This window comes from Aspergillus clavatus, genomic scaffold (assembly GCF_000002715.2).
Source record: "Aspergillus clavatus NRRL 1 1099423829795 genomic scaffold, whole genome shotgun sequence".
In the NCBI taxonomy this organism is placed as follows: domain Eukaryota; kingdom Fungi; phylum Ascomycota; class Eurotiomycetes; order Eurotiales; family Aspergillaceae; genus Aspergillus; species Aspergillus clavatus.
Window position 1 is genome coordinate 1,360,671 of NW_001517104.1, and position 12,119 is coordinate 1,372,789.

The 12,119-nt window shown below is 52.9% G+C and overlaps 4 protein-coding genes and 1 non-coding gene across 5 annotated transcripts, besides 3 other annotated features; 1 reads left to right on the top strand and 4 right to left on the bottom strand.

Moving 5' to 3' along the window:
* Positions 1-143: 143 nt before the first annotated feature.
* On the bottom strand, positions 144-3,968 carry ACLA_013430 (non-ribosomal peptide synthetase; the record flags this gene model as incomplete). The annotated part of the gene is made up of 1 exon (XM_001274333.1): positions 144-3,968. The coding sequence occupies one exon, from the start codon at positions 3,966-3,968 to the stop codon at positions 144-146; it is 3,825 nt and encodes a 1,274-aa protein (XP_001274334.1).
* Positions 3,969-4,785: 817 nt separating this feature from the next.
* Positions 4,786-4,821: a microsatellite.
* A 462-nt stretch (positions 4,822-5,283) lies between these two features.
* Positions 5,284-5,663, bottom strand: ACLA_013440 (uncharacterized protein; the record flags this gene model as incomplete). Its single annotated transcript, XM_001274334.1, has 2 exons — positions 5,284-5,462; positions 5,528-5,663. 2 exons carry the CDS (start codon positions 5,661-5,663, stop codon positions 5,284-5,286), a joined length of 315 nt encoding a protein of 104 aa, XP_001274335.1.
* A 949-nt stretch (positions 5,664-6,612) lies between these two features.
* On the bottom strand, positions 6,613-6,684 carry ACLA_013450. The gene has a single exon. It is a non-coding gene; the product is annotated as a tRNA-Ala (tRNA).
* A 377-nt stretch (positions 6,685-7,061) lies between these two features.
* Positions 7,062-7,085: a microsatellite.
* Positions 7,062-7,086: a microsatellite.
* A 60-nt stretch (positions 7,087-7,146) lies between these two features.
* sdh2 (succinate dehydrogenase iron-sulfur protein subunit SDH2) lies at positions 7,147-8,189 on the bottom strand (the record flags this gene model as incomplete). Its single annotated transcript, XM_001274335.1, has 3 exons — positions 7,147-7,470; positions 7,530-7,681; positions 7,766-8,189. 3 exons carry the CDS (start codon positions 8,187-8,189, stop codon positions 7,147-7,149), a joined length of 900 nt encoding a protein of 299 aa, XP_001274336.1.
* A 2,463-nt stretch (positions 8,190-10,652) lies between these two features.
* ACLA_013470 (polysaccharide lyase family 1 protein) lies at positions 10,653-12,086 on the top strand (the record flags this gene model as incomplete). The annotated part of the gene is made up of 5 exons (XM_001274336.1): positions 10,653-10,855; positions 10,922-11,065; positions 11,147-11,369; positions 11,457-11,690; positions 11,748-12,086. 5 exons carry the CDS (start codon positions 10,653-10,655, stop codon positions 12,084-12,086), a joined length of 1,143 nt encoding a protein of 380 aa, XP_001274337.1.
* Positions 12,087-12,119: the final 33 nt, after the last annotated feature.

Here is a 12,119-nt window from a genome sequence, read left to right on the forward strand (position 1 = left end):
CTGCAGAACCACGACTTAGTCCATGTGACGATGCGATGATCTTTGCCCGTAAGCCCCAAAAAGCACTTCATCATTGCATCGCCCCTTCAGCAGCATTGGTCTATCGATCTATCTATATATGTAAGATATCGAATAACTCCCAATCAGATAGGCTCGTCCCGCGGTTCAATCAGCACCTCATTCACCGCCACATGCGCTGGCTGTCGCAGTGCATACACAATCGAGTTGGCTACATCCTCCGGGTCCAGAATCTGCGCGCCAGACGCCTCTCCGTACTTCTTAATCGCCTCGGCGTCCGTCGACATACCCAGAAGTTCGGTCGCGGTGTTGCCCGGCTGGATGGCCGTCACACGCAAGCCCATCCCCGCAGTCTCCAATCGTAGCGACTGCAGGGTCGCTTCCACGAAGAACTTGCTGGCCGAGTACACGCCCAGGCCCGGGAACACCTTGCGTCCCGCATCCGACGAGATAGCCACAATATGACCACTCCCGCGCGCCAGCATGCCCGGCACTGTCGACGACAGGCAGTGTAGCAGTCCCTTGCAGTTGACATCCACCGTACGCTCCCACTCATCCGTCCTGACGTTCGCCATCATAGTGTAGTACATCACTCCCGCGCAGGAGACCAGGATATCCACGGGCCCAAGTTCGTTGGCAGCCGCTTGGACCAGGGCTTCTACCTGCGACCGGTCGGTCACGTCCGTCCGCTGGATGAGAATCTTGCTACCCTGGCCGGTCAGCTTCTTCTTCAGCGACTCTAACGCATCCATACGACGAGCAGCCAGCGCTACGTGGCATCCTTCCCGGACCAGAGCAGTGGCTACAGCAGCACCGATACCAGACGAGGCACCAGTGATCACTGCCACGCGACCGCTCAAGGGTCCCTTTGCCTTGACAGACCCGTTGGCCTGGTTCAGCCGGGCCGGAGGCCGAGGTAGCCATCCACGAGCGAACCAGTGACGTGTGTACGTCTCCAGCAGCGCCCGGTCGACTTTGGGCCGTTCCACGGCTTCCCGGAAAGGCTTGGTGGCCGCGTTGTCGAGCACAACGATGCCTCGCAAGAATTCGACCGTAGGCATACCACTGCGCAGGATGTCTACTGTGAAAGCACCATCGCCGCCTTTGACCGACCCTCGTTTCTGAGTCCACAGAGCCACCCATTCATCCCAGCCAAGTCGCTCGGTAGGGTACCCTAGCTCCGACAGCGCCTCGAAAACCCGCCGGATGTCAACTGGATCGGGATCACCAAGATGAAACACGGTCTGATCAGCCTGCGTCTGTGCGGACAAGTGCACAATCGCCTTGCTCACAAAGTCTACCGGCGTCATCTCGGCACGCCAGCCGTCCACATCTGGCGCATAACCGAGCTTGACCGATTCGACAATCAAAGCGGATAACAAATCCCAGGCATTAGCGGAGCCAGTGACGCTGTGGCCACTGACGGTACCGAGACGATGCACTTTGACAGGCAACCCGCGACGGCCCGCTTCCAGAACCAACTGCTCAGCCACCCATTTGGTCTGACCGTAGCCATCCAGCAGCTTTGTCGGAACGTCATCCACGGGCAACATGGCGTCTTCAGGCCACCCATTCTCACCGGACGGGGGCAGCACACCATTGGTGGAAACGTACTGGACAGTGGCACCACCCTTCGACGCCAATCGCAAAATCTCTCGGGTTCCACCGACATTGGGACCACGCAGCGCAGCATAAGGGTACACCAAGTTGACGGTAGCGGCGGCATGAACAATCACATCGACTCGATCCGCAAGCTCAACGAACATCTCGGAGGAGAGTCCGAATCGCGACCGGGACAGGTTACCAGGAAGGATCTCCACTCGTTCCATGATCGAGTCCCGCCACAGACCCAGATCGAGCAGGTTGCGACGGATACGGGCAACACCGCCGGGTTGATCATCATCTGCGGGTTCGTTGAATCGTACTAGGCATATGATATGGGCTGATGTACTTTCGAGCAAATCATGCAGAAGGAAAGCACCGAGGAAACCGGTCACACCGGTCAAAAGCACGGTCTGCGCATCGGTAATCGAACGGATCTTGACATCTGAAGACGGTCGGATGTCGTCGTCCAAGGTCGCATCCGCGCGCAACACGGCTGGCAGGTCGGCCTGGACTGCCGCGGTGTGTCCGTCGCGAATGGCACGAACCGTATCCAAATGACCAGCCAGCGTAGAGTTCTCGGCTAGGCGAGCGATGGGCACGCGGAAGCCAAATGTCCTCGAGAATCTGGACGCAAGCTCAGCCAGCGATAGAGAATGTCCTCCGAGGTCGAAGAAATTGTCGCTGGGTTTGAGCAAGGCCTTCGCGGTCTTGAGCGTCACTGCCCAAATAGCTGCGACTTCATCGATGGCGATTGAGTCCTTCACCTTGGCCCCCTTGCCGTTGACCGGAGTAGGGGCAGGCGGAGCAGGCAGCCGTTTCAAATCTACCTTGCCGGAAACTTCGTGTGTGGGCAACTCATCCATCTCCACCCACAGGGCGGGGATCATGTAATGAGCCAGAACAGGGGACAGGATGCGGCGCGCTGCAGGGCTGTGGCCAGACTGATTGACCTCGACCGCAGGGCGATCGGCCTCCTTATCCTGCACGAAGTACGCTACGAGTTGGCGGTCCAGGCCTTCTCCGTGGGCAATGACAGCACAGTGCCGCACTGCCAAATGTTTGACAATATCGTTCTCGACCTTGCCTGGCACCACGGAATACCCACGCAGCTTGATCATCGCACCTACACGGCCGGTGATTTCCAGGAGGCCCGACGGAAGGATTCTAGCCCGATCTCCAGTGCGATACATGCGGGCCGCGGGTGTCTTATCGAACGGGTCCGCCGTGAAGGCCGCGGCAGTGGTATCTGGCAGATTGAGATAACCCCGCGCAAGAAGTGGCCCTCCCACGAACAGCTCACCGCTCGTCCCCTGAGGGACAGGACTGCCTTCCTCATCCAAGATATAAGTATGCTCCGGATCCAGAGGCGGACCAACCGGGCAATATGGCGCATCATCTTCTAGCATCTCTCGCATATCCCCACACGCAATCTCGTGCGTTTCGCATGCGCTGTAGCAGTTAAGCAATCTGGCCCGGGGCAAAGCCTTGATAGCCCGTCTGGCAAGATCGGTGGTGACGACCTCGCCGTTCAGCCACAGAGTGCGTAAATCGGGCAGCCGCGCGCCAAGGTCTGAATGGCGCGCGAGCACGGTCGCGAGCAATGTCGGCGTCATCAGGGTTTCGGTGATGTGTTTTGCCGCCAGCAGATCGACCAGCGCTGCAGGATCATAGCTGACGTCGTCAGGGACCGCCACGACTGTAGCTCCCCGCAACAAGGGGCGCAGGATCTCCCAGATAAAAAAGACATTACATGCGACTCGGTCACCTGGCTGGAGATCCTGGATGCCAAAGCGAAGATCATAGGAGAGGACCGGTGCACGATGCGGATTGGCAATCCCCTTGGGTTTGCCTGTTGTTCCTGATGAATATGAGACAAAGGCTAGTCGATCAAGATCATCCTCGGCCGGCAGAGGAGTGGATGGCGCTTTGATGTGTCCGTTGGCATCGGTTGCGGGCTCGTCAAGAACGATCAGAGGCACATCGGCCTTGATTTTCCCGGTCTCCGCGCGGTGAGTAACGACGACCACCGGTCTAGAATCATCAAGAACATCTGCCAGGAGATCGGGAGGATATGCGAGTTCGAGGACGAGGAAAGCACCTCCAGCGCGGAGGGCAGCCAGGCAGGCGATCACATAGTGGGCGCTGCGAGGAAGAAGAACGCCGACCAGGCTATCTCTTCCAACGCCGTGACTTCGGAGACGCTGAGCTAGAGCATCGACCTCTTTGTCAAGCTCGGAATAGGTGTAGGTAGAGCTATCGTCTTCTAGTGCGGGGGCATTGGGGGTGGCATGGACCTGCTGGGAGAAGAGTGCCGAAAGGTCTTTGGTGGTATCAAGAATCGACATGAGGTGATTTCACTGGAGGCGAACGATATCGAATAAGACTGAGACAGCCGTTTGGGAACTTGGAATTGGGGACGGGGGAGGGGCAGATGGATATTTATGACTTATGGGCTGGACCGTGGGATGGTGGAGAAGAAACGAGCCAGGGCCACAGCGTAGATAATGGGCGGCAGATGAGGGAAAAGCAAGCAAGGAACTGATAAAGTCAAATGGACTGTCAGCGATGATCCTTCTACCAACGCAGACATGGACGTGGGATGAAAGACACTTACTGGTTGTAACCGGGAGGGGGGGCACAAAAAGAAGGATTTTTTTTTTGTTTAGGCAAGAAACGAAGCAAGCACGATGAATCTGGCTGTCGAACTTGGCATGAATCTTGGACGATGGACTAGTTTATAGAGAGAACCAATTGGAGAAAGACAGAAATCTAGTCGGTCCTCCGTAGTAGACTAACTGTCTAGCCTCCCACAGTAAGTACAATGCTCAACGAAAGTCCCGAGTGCCGACTGCAAAGAAGCCAGACACTTACTCTGTAAACAGCTGGAAATGTTGACTGGAAAGAGCAACTATGGAGAACCTGACACCCAATCACGCGGGGCAGTCTGGAGTACGCGATGGAGACTCTCCTCCAACCATCGTGGATATGGGATGCGACAATGGATGGCGGGAAAGCATCACCAGGCAGGTTTGCAATTGAACTGATGGCGACAGAAGAGATGGAGTAATGATACCCTTGTGTATTTCATGATTGCCAATATTGAGATCAATAATGTGTGATGCTGAAGCAACTGAGAACGTTGTGTGGATATCCGTTGTTGACTGTCACATGTCTCTTGTCACATGTCTCTTGTCACATGCTGGAAGGCTGAGATAAGCGTTGATTAGTCATTATACTGAAGGTCCCAACCTACCTTGTGTCATGTGATCTGTTCATGGCTGAATATGGTCCATCATCACAAACACATCTCTTCACAGACATCTTTGAAGCACTGAATATGATTGAATTATCTAATACATTCATCACCGATATAGGATATGGTCACAATTGCTAATTTCCCATCTCCCGAATGGCTGATGTTTAGGTTGATTTCCCCAAGGACAGTCATACCTACATGATGTCCTCTCTCGAATCACTCCCAGACGAGCTGCTTCTTCTGATTTAGTCCTTTATTAGACATGAAGCATCCCTCTCTGCTCTAGCTCAAACAAGCCGTTATCTATACGCAATCTGTGACCCCTGTCTGTACCAGTGGGATGTTGCGGAATGCAACCAGCCAGCCCTCTTCTGGGCAGCACAACATGGATCCCTGGTTACGTTTCAGAAAGCCCTCGATGCCGATGCCTTTCTGCCCATGGACGAGGGCTTTCTGACATGACCATCGGCCAGATCCTTTGATGAGGCGGCCAAAGATAGCCACAAGAAGGTTTCTCGCTTCATCATCGAGCGGGGAGTGAGTCCGAATATCAGGGATTGTGGTTTCACACCAGTCCTGCAGGCTGCAGCATTTGGTCGTACATCTGTCATCAGGCTTCTTCTGGAGCTGGGTGCCCAACAAACTCACACAGATTTTCCGGGCTACTCGCCCTTGTCACTGGCAGCCTATCAAGGAAATGGCTGGAATTCTCCTCTCTGATCTCGAAGAGAGCGGCGAAGGACATCTCCGATAAGATTGAACAGGCCCTCATTGCAGCTGCCATCGGGTGACATAGGCCGATCGCCGAATTATTGGTCGGTCATGGAGTTGATTTGAACTTCGACTATGGCTCAGGGCACACTCACTCCTTCTTGAAATGGGAGCAGCCCGAACCTGGTCGCCACACGCAATGAAAACGTACTACATCATGCCAATTTGCATGGAAACGAACTTATTGTTGTCTTGCTGGAGCAGAGAGCAGAGACACTACAGTTGTGCACTTGAATCCAATAATCATAAACTTCAGCACTAATATAAGATCCCTTGGTTGGCCTATCTGGCCTATCTAGACATCATCGCACTGTCTTCTTCTCATGATGTGTTTCATATATGCTCTTATCCTAAATCCTTTCAGCCAGTGCATATATCCATTTACTATCCTTCTGCGCCTCCTTGAACATGAGGACCAGTAATACCTCGATTGCTGCATTATGAGACTGCTAAGCCACCTATCAGTCAGCCATCTTTCATACCACTACCATATTCAATGCTACTATCACGTAGCGCGGAACCTATCATCCAGGACAATTGTCTCCTATTCAAATAACACATCGAATATGTGTACTGTGACAACCCCCGGAAACAAGGGATCTATTCGAAACCATAACCCTAGCGCTGGCCCTGTATGTTCCTCCCTATCTGGTATACCTTCATCCGGGCCGGCGATTACGTTCCAGGCGTAGATGCGATGGTGAGAAGCAAACCGACTGCGAATTTTGACCACCTGCAAGTTGCTACCAGTATATTTGTCTCGTTGTGCTCCCGCTCCAGTGCGAATAAAAATGAACAGAAAGATGCACTTCCGCCTCCAAGGCATTCATTCAATCATCTCACAAGATTAGCAGCCTGCTCCAACTCCTCACCCTGTGCAGCTTGTGTCTCGGCGATGCGGCGCATATACTTACTTACTCAATGCCCTGGAAACCAACGCCAGAAGTAAAAGAAAAAAAAAATGGACTATGTGGGAATCGAACCCACGACCTCCCGCATGCGAAGCGGGCGCACTACCACTGTGCTAACAGCCCAGCGGTGATGTTGCCACCCGAAGTACGCTTATCTGAGTTGGAGAGCTATCAAGGCCGAGAAAATGCCGATGTCTCTTCCGGGCTGCCGAGCCGAGTCTGTTACTCGTTGCCATTGAGGTGGTGGAACCCAGCTGGATGTATGGAGTGTCTGCGGGGTGGCAGCTGTTAATCAATTGCTTTTGCACTGGACTCGGCAAAGGCCATATCCAAAGGGAAGAGAAAAATCCAGTAGATGCATGACAGTATATTGCTAAGATCAAACTCAAATTACATCTATGGAAACATCCGACACAAAACAACCTCAGATTCGAGGGATCGAGGTGAGGGGCAAAAAAAAAAAAAATAGTGACATGGAAAAATAGAAAGAGGAATATACGCAGACAGACAGACAGACAGACAGACGTGCACAGAAGAGAAGAACCAAGAAACCTTTTATTCTTTTTGATCAATCGCGGGCACTCTCTAGTGGGAGGCCAGCATCTTCTTGATCTCCGCAATGGCGCGGGCAGGGTTCAGACCCTTGGGGCAGGTCCGCGAGCAGTTGAGAATGGTGTGGCAACGGTAGACGCTCATGCTGTTGTCGAGGGCGTGCTTACGCTCGGCAGTCTTCTCATCACGGGAATCGGCCAGCCAGCGGTAGGACTGGAGCAGGATGGCGGGACCCAGGTACTCCTCGCTGTTCCACCAGTACGAAGGGCAAGAGGTCGAGCAGCAGGCGCACAGGATGCACTCGTAGAGACCGTCGAGCTTCTTGCGCTCCTCGGGGCTTTGGCGGTACTCAAGACCCTGTTTTGTCCGGTTAATCCGGGACGTCATTGGGACAAGAGATCAACGAATAAACTTACATCCTCGGTCTTGGTTTCACGCTGCAGGTAAGGCTTGATGGACTTGTATTGCTTGTAGAAGTAGGTCATATCAGGAACCAAGTCCTTGACGACGTAGGTGTGAGGCAAAGGATAGATGCGCGACTCCTGCTTGGTGTCGGTGGGAATGCGGCCTGTCCAGCGGCTGTTAGTGACCATGCTCAATTGTCTCGTCTCGTCTCATGCAACACAATCTGCAGATATCTCATCGGACATACACAAGCAAGCCAGGGTGTTGACACCATCAATGTTCATCGCACAGCTACCACAAATACCCTCTCTGCAACTTCTCCGGAAGGTCAAGGTGGGGTCGATCTCGTTCTTGATTCGGATGAGCGCATCAAGCATCATCGGGCCTGTCTTGTTCAAGTCCAGGGTGTAGGTCTGCATCTTGGGCTTCTCGGAGGGCTGATCGGGGCTCCAGCGGTAGATATGGAACTTCTTGGTTCTGGGCTGCTCGGACGGGTTGGGATCCTTCAGGTCGGAAGTCCTGGTCTCGGGGGTGACCTTGGTAGCGGCATTGCCAGAGGTGCTGACCTGAGAAACCGGGTCGACGGTCGCATACGAGCGAGCAAAGATGGCAGGGCGGAACAAAGGTCTCGCAGATGCGACGAGGCGCGAGGTCGAGCGAAGAGCAGCCATGGTGGGCGGACGAGAGGAAGGTCGTGTTAGATCACACAAGTGCACTGGAAGTCGAGGGTGGATGAGCCGGAAATGGAGTGACAGCGGGCGTAGAGTCGATAGGGACACAGAGAGGAGATGGAAGAGAGAGATTCAGTATAAGCACCGAGCCTGCCAGCGGCGACAACGAGACGAGATAGGGTATCGATTCCAAGGGAGTCCGGGAGACGAATCCGACTGCCGCTGAGGATGTTTTGTCGCTTCTGGGAGCTAAGGTAACCTCGGGTCTGGCGGTCGGCAATTTGCTGAGTCAGCGCACGCAGGCCAATCACGCATTTGCTAATTGCAAGCGTCGGGGATACACGGCGAAAGTTGCAGCGCCGACAGGGAATATAAGTCCCAGACTGCTGCTCTTTCAATCATCGGCACATCATTGTGATGGAGAGTCAGCTATGCAATATCTATCTATATTTACAACCACGATCCCATCTACAAGCACCAAGTTGTCCGAAATCGATTGAGCGCAGGCCGGCCATCCCAAGGGGGAACGGAATTCCCGCCCCCCGAAGTCAAAGTCTCCGGGTGAGGTCATGTGAATCAGCCTGAGGCAGCAAGGCCCTACACGCTATTCCATACTAGGAGGCAATTCTGTGGCCAATTCCTTCATCCCTCTGAGCTCATCCATGAACTTGCCCACTGATCTCTGTCTATCTCTCGATATTAGAAGTGATGGATTATGAATAATCGTGGAGATTGCCGATCATCTCTCGTCAAGCATCTGCCCCTCAGCTCTCTTGACGATAGGGACCGAGAACGACTGAAATCCCTCCTTCCAGACCAACCATTGGTACCAGGAACAAACGCATAGAACGGATGGATGCGAGCGATGAGGATATCAGGAATAGCATGCATAATGACTGGATTCGCCAGCTCGCTTGTGCTTTGAATCAACGCAGCGGTTGTTATCAAAGTGGAGGCCAACCAGCTTAAGATCTTTTTGACTCCGGCTGCTCAGATCCATCTTGGTCGTTCATGTTGGAAATTTCCCTGCTAATCAAAGAACCTGAAGAGTTCGAGGTAAAAAAACGAGAAGCCTCAGATGAGTCGACACATACCGTAGACAAGCATCTTCGATGTCAACAATGCATTTCTAGTTAGAGACTACCGCTCCAGGATCGAACAACGCGTTTGTGATATCGGATCTTCGGTATAGTGCAACAAGTTGAAAAGCCCTCAGCCTCTTCTATGAAAGAATGATCGCAGCTATTGCTTCTGGTCGACTTCAACCTGAACCTTGACTCTGAGAGGCGTTTCTGCTACCAGGCTCAAGATGACAAGAGAGACGTGGGAATCGTATCATACAAATAATGCGAAACAGTATCAACGGTCACACCACTCCGGTCATTCAGACTCCAGTACCGACTGAACAAAGCAATATCACTCAATATATGCTTAACAGCCGCTATTGTTCGAAATTGATAGGACCTACTATCCATAGTAGAATCCATGGCCGCGCTGTCCTTGAGAGAATTCCGGGACATCCCCTTTATCGAGGTCAATATAATGGTATTCGGGCAATCTCCTACTCTTGAGTCCGAGTCTGTTTCGAGCCGAAAGACTAGGTCTAACTATGATAGAACAATTGATCTCTATCTATGATTCCGTTGGTATAGAGAGGAATTGCCCGGCGATCTGTACTCTCGAGTCTGACCTAGACTCTGTAGATAGATCATTAGCTCTATTTCTTGAAGGCTTCGATAACAGAACCCGATCAGATGGTTATACTGGAGAGCACTCGTAGTAGATGATGCTCCACTGTGGATTATTTGTCTTCTTCCTGACTTTCTGCTCAGGGTCCTACTCTAGTTACGACTTTACAGTCTATCGACACAAATCTCGACAACGATCTAACTATAGCAATCCCTAAAGAAACATTCATGAAACAAGGTCGTTCAGACATGAAACGGCTCCGACTCGAGTCGCTCTAAGGCCCACGAACTCCACCGTGTCTTTTTCAAAGAGAAATTCCGGCCGACAATCAAATCCAAGAATTTAAATGACGAGTTTTTTCCAGGAGTGAGCGACTCCTTAATCTTGGCGCTAGGACCGGATGTTTTATCCTGCAGTCTGAACTCCGAACGGTGGATGCTTCCTAGGTTTCACGCTATAGTCTGGCTCCATAATCCAATGCAAGACCTGCTCTGTCTTCTGGACTGGCATCTAGTAGTTAGCCTGTGCAGCATCCCAAGCTACCAAGCACTCTTGCCAGTGCTGTAGATCTGATAGGGGCTTCTGTTCATCGGATCTTTGTCTCCAAGCTTGTCTATATAGGGCTTCGACACCCCCCTCTCTCCTGAGGACAAAGCTGGTCTAGTCCAAATACATTCATTCATTCATTCATCTTTCTTTCTTTCTTTGCTTGATTCTTTTTCACCATCCCCAGGTTCATTCTTTTAGCTCCTTCCTTGCATTCTTTTCTTCAGCATGAGATATCTCTCTCTTCTTACCGCTCTCACGGCTGCTTTGACCAGCACCGTCGCGGCCGCCGGCGTCTCTGGAGCCGCCGAGGGGTTCGCCAAAGGCGTCACGGGTGGTGGCAGAGCCTCCCCCGTCTATCCCAAGACAAACGATGAGCTGGTCTCATACCTGGGCGACAACAAGCCTCGTGTCATTATCCTCACCAAGACGTACGTGTCATTGTCCCCCATTGTCCCCCGGCGAGAAATGCATCGCTGACATGACACCCTCGTTAGCTTCGACTTCCGCGGCACCGAAGGCACCACCACTGCTACCGGCTGTGCTCCCTGGGGTACCAGCTCCAAGTGCCAGCTTGCCATCAACTTGCACTCGTGGTGTGATAACTACCAGTCCAAGGCCCCAAAGACCAAGGTCACCTAGTACGTTATCCTTGAACTTCTTTCTTTCTGTCTGTCGTCTGCTGGTCAGATCATGGGTCTCTGACTCTCAGGAACACACAGTGACAACGCTGGTATCCTTGGTATCACCGTGAACTCGAACAAGAGTCTCGTCGGCCAGGGCAATGCTGGCGTGATTAAGGGCAAGGGCCTGCGCATCGTCAGCGGCGCCAAGAACATCATCATTCAGAATGTTGCCATCACTGATCTCAACCCCAAGTACGTCTGGGGCGGAGACGCTATCACCATCGACAATGCTGACATGGTCTGGATTGACCACGTTACGGTACGTTCCTCCTCCCTAAATCCGATGTCTCCGGGTTGGAAAAGAGCCGAGAACAGAAGGAATGAAAGGAAGTAACATGGGCTCTAGACTGCTCGTATCGGCCGCCAGCATATCGTCCTCGGCACCCAGGCCAGCAACCGTGTGACCATCTCCAACTCCTTCATCAACGGTGTCTCGGACTACTCCGCCACCTGCAACACCTACCACTACTGGGCTATGTACTTCACCGGTTCCAACGACATGATTACCCTGAAGGGCAACTACATCTACCACACCAGTGGCCGTGCCCCCAAGATCCAGGGTAACACGCTGCTGCACGCTGTATGTCGTTTCCCCGTATCCCACCCCTACCGGCAAACCCAACACTAACAAAACAAGGTCAACAACTTCTGGCACGATAACTCCGGCCACGCCTTCGAGCTTGGCACCGGCGGCAGCGTCCTCGCAGAAGGCAATGTCTTCCAGAACATCCCCACCGTCGCCGAGTCCCCGATTACCGGCCAGCTCTTTGCCTCGCCCAACTCCAAATCCAACAATGCTTGTTCCTCTGTTATTGGCCGTAGCTGCCAGCTTAACAAATTCGGAAACTCCGGCCCCTTCAACAAGGCTGATCAGGGCTGCCTGTCCAAGTTCAAGGGCAAGAACGTTGCCTCGGCCGCCCCCTACACCACCGTGACTGCTAGTGTCCTTGCCCATGCCGGACAGGGCCACCTGTAGGAGGATTCTTTTTTTCACTTCAATCTCCCCAAA